Source organism: Cucurbita pepo, chromosome 2 (assembly GCF_057944985.1).
Source record: "Cucurbita pepo subsp. pepo isolate OVF chromosome 2, ASM5794498v1, whole genome shotgun sequence".
NCBI classification, from domain to species: domain Eukaryota; kingdom Viridiplantae; phylum Streptophyta; class Magnoliopsida; order Cucurbitales; family Cucurbitaceae; genus Cucurbita; species Cucurbita pepo.
In genome coordinates, this window is record NC_141799.1 from 14,804,905 (window position 1) to 14,822,516 (window position 17,612).

Here is a 17,612-nt window from a genome sequence, read left to right on the forward strand (position 1 = left end):
CGTTTCACTGATTTTAAAAATTATAATTGTTTTTTTACAATTTATTTGTATAATTTAATATAAATACTTAAAAAAAGTTAAAAAAACATTTATTAAAATTTATATTAATATTTTTAAAGGAAACTCTTTTTGCCGTATGAGTTTATATATTTATGAAAATTGAGAATTATATTTCAAAAGGGAATAAATTAATTAATTAACCCCAAAAAAATTGGTCAAATTCAATATCGATGGCGAAGAACTATTAAATAATCCAAATTTATTATAAAAATATTTAATTCTCTCGCGGATACGTGCAGGTATACATTTGTTTACAAATAAATAAATGACAAATCCAATAATATAATTTGATTTTATTTAAAGAAATAAATTATGCACATTCAGCAGGTTTGCCCGAGACACATGAGTGCGCATGGGTTCGAACCCCACAGCCTGCAATTCCTTCTAATTTTTTTTCTACACTTTTTATATAGTTAGTATATTCCAAAAGAAAAAAACAATAATTAAAGACTTTTCTAGAAATACATTTTTATTTTATTATTTTTTTAATGTTACTTAACCTTATTTCATATTCTGTTAATGTAATTCTAATATGGCATCATATTATTATATCATATTAGTTTGAATTACTATTTCACCTTTTATTTTCATAAAATTAAATTTATAAATATTATTTTCTATTTGTTTCTTTAGAAAAACAACTCAATTTTTTAAAATTTTAAAAAAATATCTTTTGTTTTTTATAATTTGGTGTAGAAAATCTAACACTTAAAATTTATCAATCTTTCACAAATTTGAAAGTTTTAAAAATAATCAATTTATTAAATATACATATAAATATAAATTTTATGGATTCCCTAATTTTCAATTTTGTATATATATATACATAAATTTGTTAATAAAAAATAAAAAATAAAAATAAAAAGTTTAAGAACCAAATAGATAATTACATTCTAAACAAAACTGCTTGGCAACTCCCCGTAGATGTTACCGAGCAGTCAAGATCACAGCATGAGATCGAGGACTAAAACGAGTATCACAACAGTACAAGATGGGTTCTTCTGCATTTAAATATATACACAAACATAACTTTATTTTTACACAATCATACCACCAAAGGCTCAAAAACCTTGATCAAGTAAAGCAGTTCCTAAACCACAAGAAGCTCAATGATCATCGATTGCCAAAGGAACAGAATTTGCCTAAAGAACCAAAAGTACATCCAATTATCAGATCAAAAGTGGTCAAACAAAGAAAAAAACATGGATGTGTATGTAACTTGGTTCACTAGAACAATAAAATATACTCACCAGATCACGGAACTTGAGAATGTAGAACATCTCTAGATATCGACGCGTCTCGCGCCTTTCGAGTTTCGAAACATACTTCCAGAAACTATAAACTCCAGCCAGAGTCATTAGTCGTTCCGAGTAGATCTTCCATGTATACCTATAAGACGAGACGTTGAGAGAATTATCCAGGGTAAGAAGTAAATTTCAAATGTGTATATATTACCTTTCGTAAATTCTTTGGAGTCCCGCTTCGGAGATTTGAATCCAATGACTCGGATCGTCCTTGCACTTCGCAAAGAAATCTACTAAAAGAGTACTGACTTGGTCTGGATGATAAGGGTCAATGTGAAATCCAGATACGCCATGTTCTATGATTTCAGCAGGGCCGCCATGGCAAGTAGCAAAGGTTGGTAGCCCACAAGTCATGGCCTCCACAACAGTAAGTCCAAATGCTTCATAAATTGCTGGCTGTAAAGTGAAGATCATAAAGATTGGGATAATACTTCAAAAAGGTAGAAGAAGAAAGAAAAAGAACAGGGAAGTCCATAAATCATCCACCTGAACAAAAACACCCCGTGTGTCTGCAATATAGCGATATAACTCGCCATTACGTGCTCGGTTCGTTTGAGCCGATATCCAACGCAATTGACCATGCAAATTGTACTTTTTCATAAGGTTATGCATTTTCTCAATTTCTCCCATTTCTTCCCTGTCTTTGGAATCCTTCACATCAACATAACCACCAACCACAACAAGGTTTGCTAGCTCCCTCAGTTTGGCATTCTTGCCATACAGCTCAACTAATCCAGTGATGTTTTTCACCTTGTCCAACCTTGCCATGGTGAAGATTAAAGGTTTTGACCTGTCGTCTATTGCACCACTGCGTACGTGCCAAGCAAAGATTAGCATTGCCGAATAATATGAATTGGCTCCTTAATTTGAAGAATTAACATGAAGAGTGATTTGACACCAAATTTCCAGCCTACATAAGCGATTTGTACACCAAATTTCTGACATGTAAGGCCAGGACATAAGAGTTGAGCAAAAAAGAAACTTACACATGTTCGTCATTTTGTTCTGGGTCGTACAATAACTTCTCCAGTGATTCGTGTAAAGATGTAAGCCTCGACTGCTTCTCGGAGTAGGGAAAATAAATGGTCATGTCTGCTCCAGGAGAGACTATATTGAACTTCGGGTCAAAGACATCAATCCCATGGACAACTCTGTATAGCCCAGGAAGCGTAAATGCAGTGTGGCTCTCATATTGACCAACAGTGTTCTTCCTGCAAGTAAATCGATTCAGCAAATTCTGTAATGAAGTTCATTAGTGGCACTCACATCTATTCTTTCAACCAGTTCCCATTTAAAATCCAACAACATAACAATAGTAAGAAGACATACGTTCCAGCAATCTCCTGGTATGTACTGGTGATGATAAAATCTGCATTATTCATGGCTATTAAATCAGCAGTGAACTGACATGAGAAGTGATATTTCTCCTCGAAGTTTTTCCAGTATGTGTCCGACTCGGGATATTTTGTCTTCTCCAACGCATGAGCTATGGTACACTGCACATTACATAGCAAACCCAATGTCAATAGAAGACAACAGTTGAAACACCAAAAGCTTCTCCTAACCTAAGCTACCTGAGTAACTCCCATTTTATATGCCAATAAGGAAGCAACAAGATTTCCATCACTATAGTTTCCGATAATAAAATCAGGAATACCCTGCAGCTCAGCTACGATTTCACTTGCCGCATCCTGTTCCAAATAACATGGTATATCAGAAGTCTGACTCATACACAATAGCTAATAGATCAGTTGGGCAAATATTTGATAACTTGTGAGTAGGTAAAGGCAGGGGAAAGAATGAAAGAAATGGAGTTGAAATTCAAATAGCCATTTACGCTATAGATTATGTGTAACAGCCCAAACCCACCGCTAGCAGATATTGTCCGCTTTGGCCTTACGTATCGTCGTCAGTCTTACGATTTTAAAACGCGTTTACTAGGGAGAGGTTTCCACACTCTTATAAGAAATGTTTCGTTCCCCTCTCCAACTGATGGAGGATCTAACAATCCACCCCTCTTGGAGGCCCAACGAACTCACTGGCACACTACCCGGTGCCTGGCTCTGATACCATTTGTAACAGCCCAAACCCACCGTTACATATCGCCATCAACCTCATGGTTTTAAAACGTGTCTACACCCTTATAAGGAATGCTTCGTTCCCCTCTCCAACGATGTGTGATCTCACATTATGGGTTCAATTGATGTGAGTGTCACTAATGAGTGCACAGGAAGCACTGTACTGAAAATTAACACGATGAATCACGGACAGATGTAATGTTAAATAGTTTCAATTTCACCTAAGCAGTTGAGTTTGTATAAATAAACAGATATCAGATAATAGTGTGATCAGCAAGTGTTGTGAGCCTTTATGTAGAATTGCACGCATTACCTCAGCAAAGGTCTCTAGATAAGGCCATACATCAAACCTTGAAATCCATTTACGTAGAATTCCTTTTTCTGACCTAAAAGGAACGCGCAAAATGTGTGAATGCTCGGTTCCACCGACTTTTTCCAGATGCTGATTACATGCAGTTCCCTTTGCATCCGGTATTAACCGGGTAACCTGTGACAATTACCCACAACATGATTAGATTACAGAAAAACTCTGGCAAGGAATTAGAGGTCTGGATATAAATAGAAGGAAAGAACTCAAGTACTTATCAAAAGGAAACCCAAGTTTTACTCATGGAAGTTGGGGACAGAAGCACACTTACAATTAAAATTCTAGGAGTTACATCTAACCCTTGCTTCTTAATTCTAGTGATCATTTCCTTCTCCAGCGCACGCACCTGGTCCAAAATATAAACTACCTGCAATTTGAAGTACGAAAAGGGAAAGATAGTTAAATTTTTCAGTATCTTCTGATGATGGTCTAGGTACTCCTATATTTGATTCAGAAGAAACCAAGGAACAAAATGGCTTGAAAGAGGATTTATTTCGAGTACCTGGCCGCCCGTGTCTGGAAGACCTAAGACATTGGCCTGACCAAAGTAACCATGAGGAGACAAGATTACAACATTAAACACCATTGGTATCCTCCCTAGAAATGTTTCTAATACAGACGGATCAGGAGCCTGAAGGATATCCAAGAGAAGATGCATCATCTCTAGCACTCGTTCTGCAGTATCACCCCAACCCCTATCAAAACCCATTCCTTGTAATCTGCATGAGATAGTGAAGGAGAATAGCAAATATCAGTTACTGGCCCAATTATTATGATAAATACATTCCAACAATCATCAGGCTGCTTAGTAATAACAAAAATCAAGTACCCACGTGAGACGGGGCAATATGCTTACACATATTCAAAGTCAGAATAGGGTGTACTGGGCAGCAACTTAGAAAGGTACTCCTCAGCCTTTGACAATGCGGACTGTAGGTTGGAAAGGCTTTGTATTCGATCATTCAACATTATTCCCTGCACACACATGACGATTATCAGAACACATTCAATCATAATTTACCACAGCAGCTTTTTCATATTTCTCATTCTATACATTCATCACAAGAACTTGAAAATTACATACACATTCACAACGTATATTGAATCAATTCTAACATAGCGTCCAGTAAATTATCAAAGTTGGTTGTATTAGATCCTGTAAAGAAGGAAACATCAATTTAAGTAATTAACACTTACACTTCCTTTGTATTTATGGGCTCGAAGGAAGTCGAGCAATGGCTCCAATGACTCCCTGTTGCGAAACATAATCGAAGACAGGTGACGATTAAGGAATTGAACACCATTACCAATGGATGAGGATCGGATGGGGCGAGGGAAGTTCGCATTGAACGGTTCAAAGTCAAGCTCAAGTACAAAGTTTCCATTGACCCTGACATTAGTATGCAGATACAATAAAAAATAAGCACAATGGAAATATCGATGACCCCTCGAAAACATCTACATTTCAAGTAAGAAAAAACACTTACTGTCCCTCCACGAGCTCTTCTTTAAAGTGAAGATACTCGGACACGCTTAATTGCTCGACGCTGAGTTCATAGATATTGACGCGGACATACTCCCAGACACCAGGTCTGGGGCGAACAGCAATGGCTACAAATGGCGGCAGAACAATAGCTTCCTATGATAAAACCAAACATTCTATTTAATTAGAATAGGAATACAACGTAACTTGAACAGATTACATCAGTAGATTATGATTCAAGAAACCAAAACTTAAATAAACAGAGCAGATTCAAACCCGTAAGTACAAATTCAAAATAACTTCTAGTAGCAATCCTCACCTGAGCAGATTTGAGAATCTCGCCAAAGGGTCCAGTGGAGAGATGCAGTTTCCCGTCATCATCTCCAATGATATTCTCGAGTTCATCAATCAAATGATGGGGCTGTAAAATCCCTTTTCCTTGATCAATATACCTTCAAAGCCCACCACAAAAGCATCAGTAAATTAGCATCAACTCAAAAATGGTGGAAAATGATAAACAGGACACACACACACACACACACACACACACACACACACACAATGAACACAGAGTGTTCTTCCTCAAACGATTCCAAACATTAGCCTAAAAATCCAAACAGATTAAAAAAAAAAGAAACCAGCAGACCTGGAGAGGAGAGACACAAGTTCGTTCCGGTGAGCGGAGAGTGTGTCCTCCACGCGTTCCCTAACGCTGGGAATACGAGCGAACTTCTTCTGAGTCGCCATGGAAAAAGCTTAAAAAAAACTCGATCAATCAAGAAACAGAAAGCTCCGACAGACGACAAGAAATCATCAAAATCCCAAAAACAGAACAAAATCCGAAGAAAGAGTATAGTGAGGAGCTGCTTACACAATGGTGAACGATCGAGATAAAGTGTTAAATAAGGACGAAGCGTGTTTGAATAAAAGACGGTGTTGCTGTTTCTAGATCGAAAAGGACGAGCGAAATGGAGAGAAACTGGCACCTGTCCTCGATTTCGCGGTGCTTTTTTCTACATTATTCACTCTTCAACTCCAAATCCGCCAACTTCCTTTTTTTTTTTTTTTTTCTGCAGAGTTATGGGAAAAATGAAGAAACAGAGACTAAATCAGACTTTTTTTTTTTTTAGTCTTTTGTTCGACATTTCAGGATTTACCAATCTATTAGCACGACTAAGTTTAGGGCATGACTCTAATACCATGTTAGATGAACACGATTCACCTTGATATTATCCACTTTGAGCATAAACTCTTATGACTTTGCTTTAAGCTTCCCCAAAATGCCTCATTCCAATGGAGGGGATATTTTTTTTTTATTATAAACCCATAATTGTTCCCTAAATTAGTCGATGTGACTTTTATCATCCAACAGAGACAAGGAAGGAAAAGGCTTCTTCGTCTCCCTCCTGATATCTCTAGTCCTTATTATTACATTATCTATGTATTAAAAAAAAACACCTTTAAAGTTTAAATTCACGACTATATATAGCACCCTCATAAATAAAAAATGATCCACTTAATTATACTGTAATATTATTTTAGAAAAAACACGTTAAAATATTATATGAATCATTATGTATATATATACGCATAAATAATTACATAAATATAATTCAACTACATTACTAACCTCCTCTTTAAATATTTAATTAAAATAGATGGAGAGTTTAAGTTCTAATTGAATTACACGTCCATTCATGAGATCATTGTGTATATATTTTATATATAATAGCTTTATTGTAATTTAATAGAAATCCAAATCCAAGTGTTCACCTAATCCGTTAATTAAGGTGTTATTTTAATTCCCAAACATTTTAATATCGCGATCTTAAAGAAAGTGCCTTTCATATTAAATAAATAATAATTTTATAATAATCTATCACATAATTCTAATATGCATGTACTTTTACTGTTTTGAAATATTTAGTATTGTTAAATAGATTAATTAGCAACAGACTCGATTATGCTTACACAAGTGTAGTGTTATGTTCAACATATCGTGCACTCGTCTAACAAGACAGGTCCCTTTTGATATTATATTATCAAGATCGTACATTTCCTGACAACGAGAATTAGGAAGGGAAGGGGGACACGTACCTCAATTAGGTTAAGACCGAGCTTGGTAGGTTATTGTCTTATGTGATATGTTTATACCTTGTGGACCAGATTTGTCTGGGTGGCCTTGTCAAGAGTTAGTTGAACGTGAGTTCCTCTTAACATTCAACGGCTCTTAGGCTTAAAATACTATTTACAAATCATACGACATAAAGCATTCAGACGATTAATATTTTTAAAATTTGTAAAGTAAAAAAAAATGACTAATTATAATTTATTTAAATGTATATGTATATATTTAAAATAAATATATGAAAAAAAAAAAGGAAAAAAGGAAAAAGGAAAAAGGCAAGGAATCGGATCAGCGACATGTCGTAAAGGGTGTAAGGGCGCCAGATCTGGGGTTACACGTCGGCTGACGAACTGTCCACTAAAAAGAAACTTAAAAATCCAACTAAAATTTGCAGATTAATTAATTAAAAGAAAAAAAATTAAGTAAAAAACAAAAAAAGGAAATAAAATCATTATCGAACGGCATTTGTGTGGCCTTAGCTGAACACAACATCTCTCTCTCTCGCTCGTTCGCTCTCTATTTTCCCTCGCTATTATCTCTTGGCTTCTTCGCTTCAATCCCCTTTGCTCAATTCTCTATCACTGCTGCGCGAACAAGATTCACAGCTTCATCAGCTTCTTCTTCTTCTTCTTCTTCTTCTTCTTCTTCTTCATCATCGTTGTGATTTCTCCTTGTTAATGAGATTTCGCCGGTGGCTTCGACTTTGACTTGTTTGTTTTCCGCTCGGCTTGCTGGTTGTGTTTTTGTGTGGCTGTTCAATTTAATGCTAGTTGGATTCAATGAGATTTCTCTCTTCGACTAGAGATGGCATCCGCTCCTTCGATGTCAGGTATCGTACAATTACGACTTGTGAATTTCTACTTTTGTGTTTGTTTGCTTCAGAAATGACAAGGGATTATTGAATTTGAGGATTTGCGTCGGTGAGTTTGAAAGATTTTGAAGCTATATGTGGTTTGTTTTGGGAGACTTTGATGACTGTTTTCTTTCGTATGGTTCTTTCGGGTGGATGTTCTTGGAAAAAAGATTTGTAGTTGGGGAATTTGGCGTATATTGGCTTGTAGAGATTTTTGATTGTGACGGGCGATTTTCTGAATTTGTAGTTTATTTAGAATGCGTGAATATATGTAAATTCTCGAAAGGCGATGGAAGTGGTCGGTATGATTGCAGTATTCTCTCGTGTGCATGGAAGGCTCCGAGGGTCTTGACGGGTTTTCTTGCAAGCACCACTCATTCTCTTCAGTGCTCCTCTATCTTGTATTCAAAGAATGGAAAAAGAAGCAGAATAAATTCTGTAAGTGGACTGAAATTACTTCAATTATACAAAATTTGACCTTTGGGGAGGTTACTCCATTCATTATATTATGCAACTTTATTATTATTATTATTACTAATCTCGTGGTCAATTAGATTCTCCTATTTTGGAACACTATCACTAGGTACTGAGATTTATATCTGATCCACTCACGGAACATTTGTGGATGTCGCCCACTTGTAATGCTATCATGTCTGGTTCCCTTGTCCTTTCCCATTTTACATTTCTCTTTAGCGCTTTATAAGATATGGGTTGAATAGAGAATGGTGAACGTCTTATATTTGGTTGGCAACTGTTCGTAGTTGCTTTCCGCTGTTTTGTTGAAGTATTGGTATAGTTTTTTTCTCACCTGAATCCTCTTCCAAGGTGGGGTTACCATCATGCCAAAAGGTAACATTGCAAATCTCCAGATACCAATTACGCAATTCTTTGAAGTAAAACAAGTCTTTTTAAAGTTTCAAGTGACAGTGAATTAGTTTGACACTAATTACTGCCAATCCTACTGTATAAAAGTACTGGAAAACGACGATCTAAATAACGAATAGAAACTTTAGCATCTTTCTGCAACCATACTAATGTTGCAGCCCCTGATCCTGCATTGCATGCCTTGATAGAGATTTTTCTGAGCAATTCCTTTATAGATATAACAATGGTTGTAAATTCTTTTGTACATTTCAGAGATTTGAATCCATCAATGTTAGGGGATGGTATTCCAATGAAGTTACCAACCACGTACATCTTGGAAGATTACTTAAATCGAGCCCGTTTCATGATATTTGTAGAAGGAAGAAATTCTGTTGCTCTTCATTCCTGTCTTCAGATGCATCTGACGAGGTTTCTCCTGAAGGTTTGTGGGAGGTACATATTATCAGATGCGTGTGGTGATTCTGTACTCTACTCTTTTAAGATGGAATATCCTTTTTAGCCTTACGTTTTACTAATTTTCTGCTCCCCAACCTCAGGACCTTAAGCCCACTGTCTCTTATCTCTCACCCGAGGAACTGGAACTGGTGCATAATGCTCTAAAGGTGAGCCACCATACCTGCCAAATTTAGCACAATTTATTATTTTTTTTAATGTACAACTACTAAGGTGCATCAGCCCTACGTTTCCCACCCTTTGCTTGGGTAGCTTGCTTTTGAGGCTCATGATGGCCAGAAAAGACGTAGTGGAGAACCCTTCATTATTCATCCAGTTGAGGTTGCCCGAATTCTAGGGGAACTTGTAAGCTTTTTATAACTTTCTTTTATCCTTTTCTGGGGAAAAAACATTAGTTTGCAGTCCTTGATTAAAATAGTATTTTTTACGATAGGAATTAGACTGGGAGACTATTGCTGCTGGATTGCTGCACGACACAGTTGAAGACACAGATGTTGTAACCTTTGAAAAGATTGAAGAGGAATTTGGTGCTACAGTTCGTCACATTGTTGAAGGAGAGACTAAGGTTATTTCATTTTTTTGTGGTCTTACAATTGATGTAGGTGTCTTTACCCTCTTGGCATGCCACGGTCAACTTCCTTCTTAATTGACATTTACCATTTTTCCATTTAGGTGTCTAAACTGGGTAAGTTGAAATGCAAGAATGAAGGCAATTCAGTCCAAGATGTAAAAGCTGAAGATCTGCGACAAATGTTTCTAGCGATGACAGAAGAGGTGATATTTTTGTAAATACTATGTCAATGTTGTCATTCATTCATGAAGCTTTATGAAAACTGTAGGGATCTTTTGTTTCAGGTCCGTGTTATCATTGTCAAATTAGCAGACCGCTTGCATAACATGCGCACTCTTTCGCACATGCCCCCTCATAAGCAGGTTGCATATTATCTTTTAAGATTTTATGGTGGTTGACCTTGTATTTGGTGCTAGATTTGACACTTTTGCCTCATGTCCAGTCCAGCATTGCAAGGGAAACATTGCAGGTCTTTGCTCCTCTTGCTAAGTTGCTGGGTATGTACCAGATCAAGGTATGACCCATTATTTCTTTCCGTTATTTGTTTGTTTATGTTTTGGTAGATTTGATAAACAGAAGAAAAAAAAGAAAGAAAAAGGAGGCATTCGTCTCTCTTACCTGATTTTTCACTGCAGAACATACCCTTTAACTGTTTTTTCTCATCCTATAAAGCATTCATCTTTCTTTTGAAAGTAGTTTTATACCATAGCACCGTTTTATTATTGATGATGATTGCAGTCAGAACTAGAAAACCTTTCTTTCATGTATACCAATCCTGAAGATTATTCCAAGGTCAAAAGAAGAGTTGCAGACCTTTCTAAAGAGCACGAGAAAGAATTGATAGAGGTAATGTTGTTATCTTTTTCATTAATCTCTCTTGTGACTTCAAAAGGTATCTTGTCTTTTTAGATGCATTTGCAAACAAATGGACGGTTTATAGTAAGTAAATAACTAAACATTACTTTTTGAGTAACTGATATTTCAACCTTATTTTGTTTCAAAAAAATATAAATGCCATTGTTAATGGGAGTGTAAATGAGACAAGATGTGGATGACAATTTATTGGACGAAAAATTATGGAATCAGAAAAAAATTTCTAATATTTTGTTTGATGAAACTATTTTGAAGTTGGAATAAAAATGAGTGACATTACAATTGGTTTATTAATAGTTAGATTAGAATGATAATCAATTTAAATTAAATGCAAGATACATTATAGAAGTAGAGGTACAAAGAAGGTACGGAAAAAATAAAAAGTAAGGGATTTCACAGATTTAAGAAATGAAAATCAAAATGAAATATGCCAATTTGAACAAACTTCAAAATGTTAAGACATTATAACTTTGATCAAAATGTCAAAAGGTTTGAATCTCAGACTCTTATACTATTGAAAGCAAGAAGAAATGGAGTACTTTACCTCTGGGAGTCTTTTATTATTGAACTCAATAAGAAAGAACAAATTTCAATTGAAAAGGGAAAGATTGATTTTTGTTATCTTATCCAATTTCTCACAAGCACATAGAGTCGAAGATAAATATGGTAATCGAAGTTCTGTCAGCATATGAAAGGATTACATGGAATTTGATTGATGTGGATATATGATTTTGTTTAGTTTCTTTGTATTTTCCAGAAGTAGGAATTGTTTCCAACTCTCTCACAACTGTGGAAGTTACAGTTATTTGTCATGAATTCTAAAATGTAATCTCCTTATACGTTATATCTATGAGATTTACATTTAATATACTTGTAGGCAAAGAAAATTTTGACGAAGAAGATTCAGGAAGATCAGTTCCTAGACCTTATGACTCTGAGAACTGAAGTTCGATCTGTATGTAAGGAGCCTTACAGGTATAGCTTTGATTGCCTTCTTTGCAGTTTCCACTTTCTTCACTCAACAACGCACTCACAACAAAAGTTGGGTTATGTATATAGATATGAAACTTTTGTTAGAGCTGCAATGATAGTTGAGTCCATTGATACAATAGGCATTTAAATTTCTGCTTGAAATTTATCTTCTTCACCTCTTTGCAATGTCCAATCCTATGTCTTGACTTGAAATTGAGAATTCTTGTGGAGTTTTAAGCAATACAGCGGCATTCATTTTGCAGCATCTATAAATCTGTTCTCAAGTCTCAAAGTTCAATAAGTGAAGTGAACCAGATTGCACAGGTTTGTTTTAATATCCAATATTTCACACAACATTTGATGAAGATTTCACATTTTCTTGTTGATGATATATGCTGTTTTTTCAATCTAGCTTCGCATTATCATACAACCAAAGCCATGCATTGGTGTTAGACCATTATGTAGCCCGCAGCAGGTAGTTTCTTTTTATTGTTATTAAATTCAATGATGTTGGCTATACTGTAATTACTGTAAGACTAGTGTAACCATGATTTTTGCATCATTATACTCTATGTAGATTTGTTACCATGTTCTTGGGCTGGTACATGGAATATGGACGCCTATTCCTAGAGCTGTGAGTAAATTGCGGCTTCTTCTCTTATAATTCTATAGAAAATCGATTGTATTTTGGTGAATATTGACGCACTCTCTGTAACAGATGAAAGATTATATAGCAACCCCAAAACCTAATGGTTATCAAAGTCTTCACACAACTGTAATCCCATTCCTTTATGAGAGTATGTTCCGGCTAGAAGTTCAGGTATTTAAATATTCTAGTTTTAGCATGTTGGCTTGACTGGTTTTTCACATCTGACTTGCATTTAGGGGTTCCTTTTTAGACTATTTCTCATTTCTTAACTCTTAGTTTAAATGAAAATTTGATTTCTTAATGTATCACTTTTAGTTAGTGGTTGCATCTTGAAGTTCATAAAAGTATGGTTATTTTGGCAGATCAGAACTGAGGAGATGGACCTAATAGCTGAGAGAGGCATTGCTGCTCATTATTGTGGGGGTGGGCTCGTAACTAGTCCAGTTAGGAATTCTATGTCCAGTTCTAGAAGTTCAAGAGGGAAAGCTGTCTGTCTAAGTGATGCAAACATTGCACTCAGGGTATTTATTTACCTTTTCCTTGTAGTAGTTTTTATGGTGTTAAGATAAACCTTTTGAGGTACTAGTCTGGATTTGATAATTCATGGGTGAAGTCCTTGATTTCTTCCAGATTGGCTGGCTCAATGCTATAAGAGAATGGCAAGAGGAGTTTGTTGGTAACATGAGCTCAAGAGAATTCGTGGACACAGTAACCAGAGATTTATTAGGCAGTCGAGTCTTTGTTTTTACACCAAGGGGCGAGGTACAAAGGCCTAATATCAAAACCTTTTCTATGCCATGCTTATCATGTTTCTAACTATAACCGTCTTTGTATACCTGCAGATTAAAAACCTACCTAAAGGTGCTACCATAATTGATTATGCATACATGATACACACTGAAATTGGTAACAAGATGGTAGCTGCAAAGGTATTGTCTTTACTATTGACTGGAGCATTACCCTTCCACCACATGTATGTCTTAGGATGGATGGAATATGCCTGTGTTTCTCATTAGGCTGGATGCTAACCTTTCATGTGTGACTTCGGCAGGTGAATGGTAACATTGTTTCCCCAACGCACGTTCTTGCAAATGCAGAAGTTGTTGAGATAATCACATATAATGTAAGTTGGAATTTTGATTAGCATCATTAATTACAATTAGAGGCTCTTGCAATCTCTTTTAACATTTGGGGTGCCCCTCCCGTGTATTGTATTACACTATTTCTAATAAACGTTTCTTATTTCCTATCCACTAGAAATAAATAGTAAATAAAAAATAGAAGTAAAAATATTTACAAGATCGGTGCTTAATAAATCAGCTACCTTCAACTTTTGCCTTTCTGTTTATGCCTAGAGTATGCTGATATTTGCCGTCCTTGCATATAGGATTGCTGCTGAAGAAAATTTAATATTATTTAATCTCTCCCAGAGCATTTGAAAAACTTGCGAAAAAAATGATGGTTAGCACATAGTTGCAATGTCAAAATATACTATATTTAATTTTTGGGGTTTGGAGTATGACGTCAGACGTGTATGTGCTTGTCATTCAAAGCTGATATTGGTCATCTCATGTCCACAACACTGTGTAATCTTCTAATTATTCTACAAAAACTCATATGATAGAAGAGTGTTGAACATTTTTGAACTTGTGTTTATGAATGATAGCATGCGCATACTGGCCCTGAAAAAAAGAAAAAAGAGCATCGTTATATTAGTACTGTCATGCTCATGCATTATGCTGCCTCAAGAATTGTGATATGATCTGTAAATAGGATGTTTTGCCCTCTGTTTTCTCCCCACATTTGGTTGAGTTTGATCAATCAGGCAGTTTTTTGAATATTTTACTTTTAGTTATTGATTTGGCATGTCATTAGTTTAGTCAAGGTCAGGTACTGAATTTTTGAACTAATTGGTGGTTTTCTGGATATTCACTAAAGTAAATAAAGATTGTGTATTAGGGAGGAAATGAAACACCAAACTTGCATCCTTTGGAACTAACCTAAAGGACTAGGTAGCAATGCAAAATGCTCAGGAGTTCGGAGAAATTAACTTGAAAGTCGTGTTTTGTTCCATTTTCTGGAACTCATGGAGTCTGCAATGCAGTTGGAATTTTTTAATTAGTTTTCAAGCTTGCATTAGTTTACTGTATGTCTGGCGTGTGTGCACTCCTGATAAGATACGTATGTGGACATTTCCAAACATAGTTCCACCGTTTTCAACTCCACCATTTAAGTTTTGAACTTCTGATGGACAGTTGCCATCATCGAGCACGTACTTACACTCAGGATGCACATGTTTCCTTGGCTGGATTTTGAAGTTTCATTTTTCTTCTTTATTTGCAGGCACTTTCTGGAAAATCAGCTTACCAGCGGCATAAACAATGGTTGCAACATGCAAAAACACGAAGTGCTAGACACAAGATTATGAAGGTATGAACTGTGGTAGGGAATTATACTATATGGATATGTTGCTTTTGTTTTTGTTCTCTTTTGCCAATCACAATCTTTTTGCAGTTTTTAAGGGAACAAGCGGCACTATCAGCTGCTGAAATAACTGCAGATACCATTACTGATTTCATTGCTGATTCCGAAGAGGAAAGCGAGACAGAAGAACCCCCAGTTATCTCCACTAAAAAAAAAGCTCTGTGGGAGAAAATTTTGGATATGGTGGATATTTCATCCACTCGGAAAAATATTATGGATAGCTTTCAGGCGAAAGACAACAAGGTTTCTGTTCCCAAAGTGAACGGCAAACATAACCACTATGTAAATGTAAAGTTGAAAGCTGAAGGAGATATCTTATCGATGGGGAATGGGGTTGCCAGGATTATACAGACATTATACAAGGAAGTCTTGCCTGGTTTGGATAGTTGGCAAACCAGCAAGATTACCTCTTGGCACAGTCTTGAAGGGCACTCTATTCAATGGCTTTGCGTTATTTGCATAGATCGAAGAGGTAAGGAAGCCACATTTAGCTATATATTACATCACGAGGTATAAATAGAATGTGCTTGATCGATATCCATGACGCTTTCAAATAAATTGCTTTTCTGGAATAATGCTTTTGTTGAAACATTAGAACAAAATTTTCTCTGTTGGGTAATTAATGTGATAGAGCTATAATTTCAGGCATAATGGGCGAAGTTACAACAGAATTGGCAGCAGCAGGCATCACAATTTGTTCCTGCGTGGTGAGTGTTCAATTATTGTTCCGACATGCTTGATTGAACGTCTCCTTGTTCTTATCTCGTTCCCTATCTAAGTTACGCTTTCGTTATGAATGAAATGATCAGGCTGAGATGGATCGAGGAAGGGGAATGGCTGTCATGTTGTTTCATGTTGAAGGGAACCTGGAAAGTGTGGTAAACTCATATTATCTACTTTCCCTTGGCTTCTCGTATCCCTCATGCGCTCGCGTGTCTGTTTATGGCCGATCTCTTTTCCGAACCCTGAAAACGTAACTAACTATTATTCTCAGGTGAATGCGTGCACAAAGGTCGACACAATCTTGGGTGTCTTGGGATGGTCGACAGGGTGTAGCTGGCCGAACGCAGTGGAAAACCAAAAATTTCTCGAGTGCTGATCAACTAAGGGCGCCCCAAAAGTGAAAGCATTGAGGTAAGTATACACCTGAGAAATGGAGGAGATTCGAGTTTATTAGAAGTTTTGTTCCCGAGGAAACGAAAAAATCCATAATATTTTTGGTAGTTAGTCCGATTATGTTGTGAAAAACCAAATAAAGTTGGTAGTGAATTGAGTTATATATAGTATGGGATGGGGATTCAGGGTGGTGTGTATACAAAACAGGAGTGAATAGGTAAAGGCATTATACTCTGTAAAGATACTATTGAGGAGGATAGAGTTACAATTTTACCCACACTTGTTCAGCTCTTTTACTAAGCATTCATGTACATTTTCAAGTGAGTTTTATTATTATTATTATTTATTTATTTCTAATGGATCCCCGTATGTCGTGATCGAGAGGTTAGAGGTTTGTTTTCTCCAACCGTCTTGATTCCTTAAACTACCTTAAACTATCTTAGAAGTTTAATCTAAGTTATCACGAGTGAATCAATTTAAAAATTGCACGTGCATTAATTATTCTCACATGTGAACATAAAAATTGTATATTTTTATATTTATGGATATTTAGGGTTTAATCAACACTATGTTAGACGAACACGACTCTCTATAATAGTATGATATTGTTCACTTTGAGCATAAGCTCTCATGGCTTCACTTTGGACTTCCCCAAAAGGTCTCAGGACTTCCCCAAAAGGTCTCATATCAATGGAGTTGTATTCCTTACTTATAAACCCATGATCATTCCTTACATTCCCCAAAAGGCCTCATATCAATGGAGTTCTTTGTTCGATATTTGAGAATTTACCAATATATTGACACGACTAGGGGGCATAGCTCTGTTCGTAAATTTTTATAATTATATTTATTTATGATTTATATTTTGAAAATATTTTAATAAATTTGTATTATACTCTTTTTAGGATAAAATGTATCAAAGTCAACGTGAACTTAGCTGACTCAACTAAGCACGAGATCTTTTGAGATCTAAAGATTAGAAGTTCGAATTTTTTACCTGGATTTATTATTGAAATCTCGGAACAACCAAGTAGAACATTCTTTTTTAGATATAACGACTTAACATGCACGTTCAACAATTTATTATATTTTTGGGTACCAAGCTCGTAATTTAATATATTTTTTCCAACTCTATATAATATACACGTCAGCAATTTAAAAAAGACCGTGAAACGAAAAGGCCCAATCCAGGAGGCCCATTAAGGTAAAAGCCCATGAATGTATTTCAGATACGTAAAGAAGTATTGGGCCGTTACGAAGCCCAAAATGTCCGGTGATCAAAAGCCCTAACCCTAGGGCAAAAGCCGCAAACTGTTCCTATATAAATAGCGCAGGA

At 35.9% G+C, this 17,612-nt stretch overlaps 2 protein-coding genes across 5 annotated transcripts; one reads left to right on the top strand and one right to left on the bottom strand.

The window, feature by feature from the left end:
• Positions 1 to 926: 926 nt before the first annotated feature.
• LOC111788999 (sucrose synthase 2) lies at positions 927 to 6,319 on the bottom strand. 2 transcript variants are annotated; one of them, XM_087121378.1, is made up of 16 exons: positions 6,164 to 6,319; positions 5,939 to 6,047; positions 5,612 to 5,744; positions 5,297 to 5,448; positions 5,007 to 5,199; positions 4,666 to 4,784; positions 4,312 to 4,528; positions 4,081 to 4,176; positions 3,756 to 3,929; positions 2,939 to 3,055; positions 2,694 to 2,860; positions 2,351 to 2,575; positions 1,851 to 2,172; positions 1,516 to 1,760; positions 1,311 to 1,449; positions 927 to 1,202 (listed from the first exon to the last, which is right to left on the bottom strand). In XM_087121378.1, the coding sequence occupies exons 2-16, from the start codon at positions 6,037 to 6,039 to the stop codon at positions 1,167 to 1,169; spliced, it is 2,436 nt and encodes an 811-aa protein (XP_086977504.1). In that variant the 5' UTR covers positions 6,040 to 6,047; positions 6,164 to 6,319; the 3' UTR covers positions 927 to 1,166. The 2 variants fall into 2 exon arrangements, with proteins under 2 accessions (XP_086977504.1, XP_023525377.2); XM_023669609.2 differs by lacking the exon at positions 6,164 to 6,319 and having other exon boundaries at positions 5,939 to 6,157.
• Positions 6,320 to 7,879: 1,560 nt separating this feature from the next.
• LOC111788644 (putative GTP diphosphokinase RSH1, chloroplastic) lies at positions 7,880 to 16,633 on the top strand. 3 transcript variants are annotated; one of them, XM_023669067.2, is made up of 24 exons: positions 7,880 to 8,254; positions 8,521 to 8,711; positions 9,411 to 9,590; positions 9,695 to 9,760; positions 9,864 to 9,956; positions 10,045 to 10,176; positions 10,284 to 10,385; positions 10,467 to 10,544; positions 10,625 to 10,696; positions 10,921 to 11,028; positions 11,933 to 12,030; positions 12,291 to 12,351; positions 12,440 to 12,502; positions 12,605 to 12,661; positions 12,746 to 12,847; positions 13,039 to 13,197; positions 13,307 to 13,438; positions 13,519 to 13,605; positions 13,728 to 13,799; positions 15,020 to 15,106; positions 15,191 to 15,632; positions 15,806 to 15,867; positions 15,970 to 16,038; positions 16,155 to 16,633. In XM_023669067.2, exons 1-24 carry the CDS (start codon positions 8,200 to 8,202, stop codon positions 16,257 to 16,259), a joined length of 2,673 nt encoding a protein of 890 aa, XP_023524835.2. In that variant the 5' UTR covers positions 7,880 to 8,199; the 3' UTR covers positions 16,260 to 16,633. The 3 variants fall into 3 exon arrangements, with proteins under 3 accessions (XP_023524835.2, XP_023524833.2, XP_023524834.2); XM_023669065.2 differs by having other exon boundaries at positions 7,880 to 8,249; XM_023669066.2 differs by having other exon boundaries at positions 7,880 to 8,249; positions 8,588 to 8,711.
• The last annotated feature ends 979 nt before the right edge of the window (positions 16,634 to 17,612 follow it).

Coding starts and splice junctions, on each gene's coding strand:
- LOC111788999 (XM_087121378.1), bottom strand. CDS start 6,039: ATGGCGACTCAGAAGAAGTTCGCTCGTATTCCCAGCGTTAGGGAACGC. Junction 5,449..5,611: donor AGATTCTCAAATCTGCTCAG/GTGAGGATTGCT, acceptor GTTTTATCATAG/GAAGCTATTGTTCTGCCGCC. Junction 4,785..5,006: donor CCCATAAATACAAAGGAAGT/GTAAGTGTTAAT, acceptor ATGTGTGTGCAG/GGAATAATGTTGAATGATCG.
- LOC111788644 (XM_023669067.2), top strand. CDS start 8,200: ATGAGATTTCTCTCTTCGACTAGAGATGGCATCCGCTCCTTCGATGTC. Junction 10,177..10,283: donor TTGTTGAAGGAGAGACTAAG/GTTATTTCATTT, acceptor TTTTCCATTTAG/GTGTCTAAACTGGGTAAGTT. Junction 13,198..13,306: donor ATGCAAACATTGCACTCAGG/GTATTTATTTAC, acceptor GATTTCTTCCAG/ATTGGCTGGCTCAATGCTAT.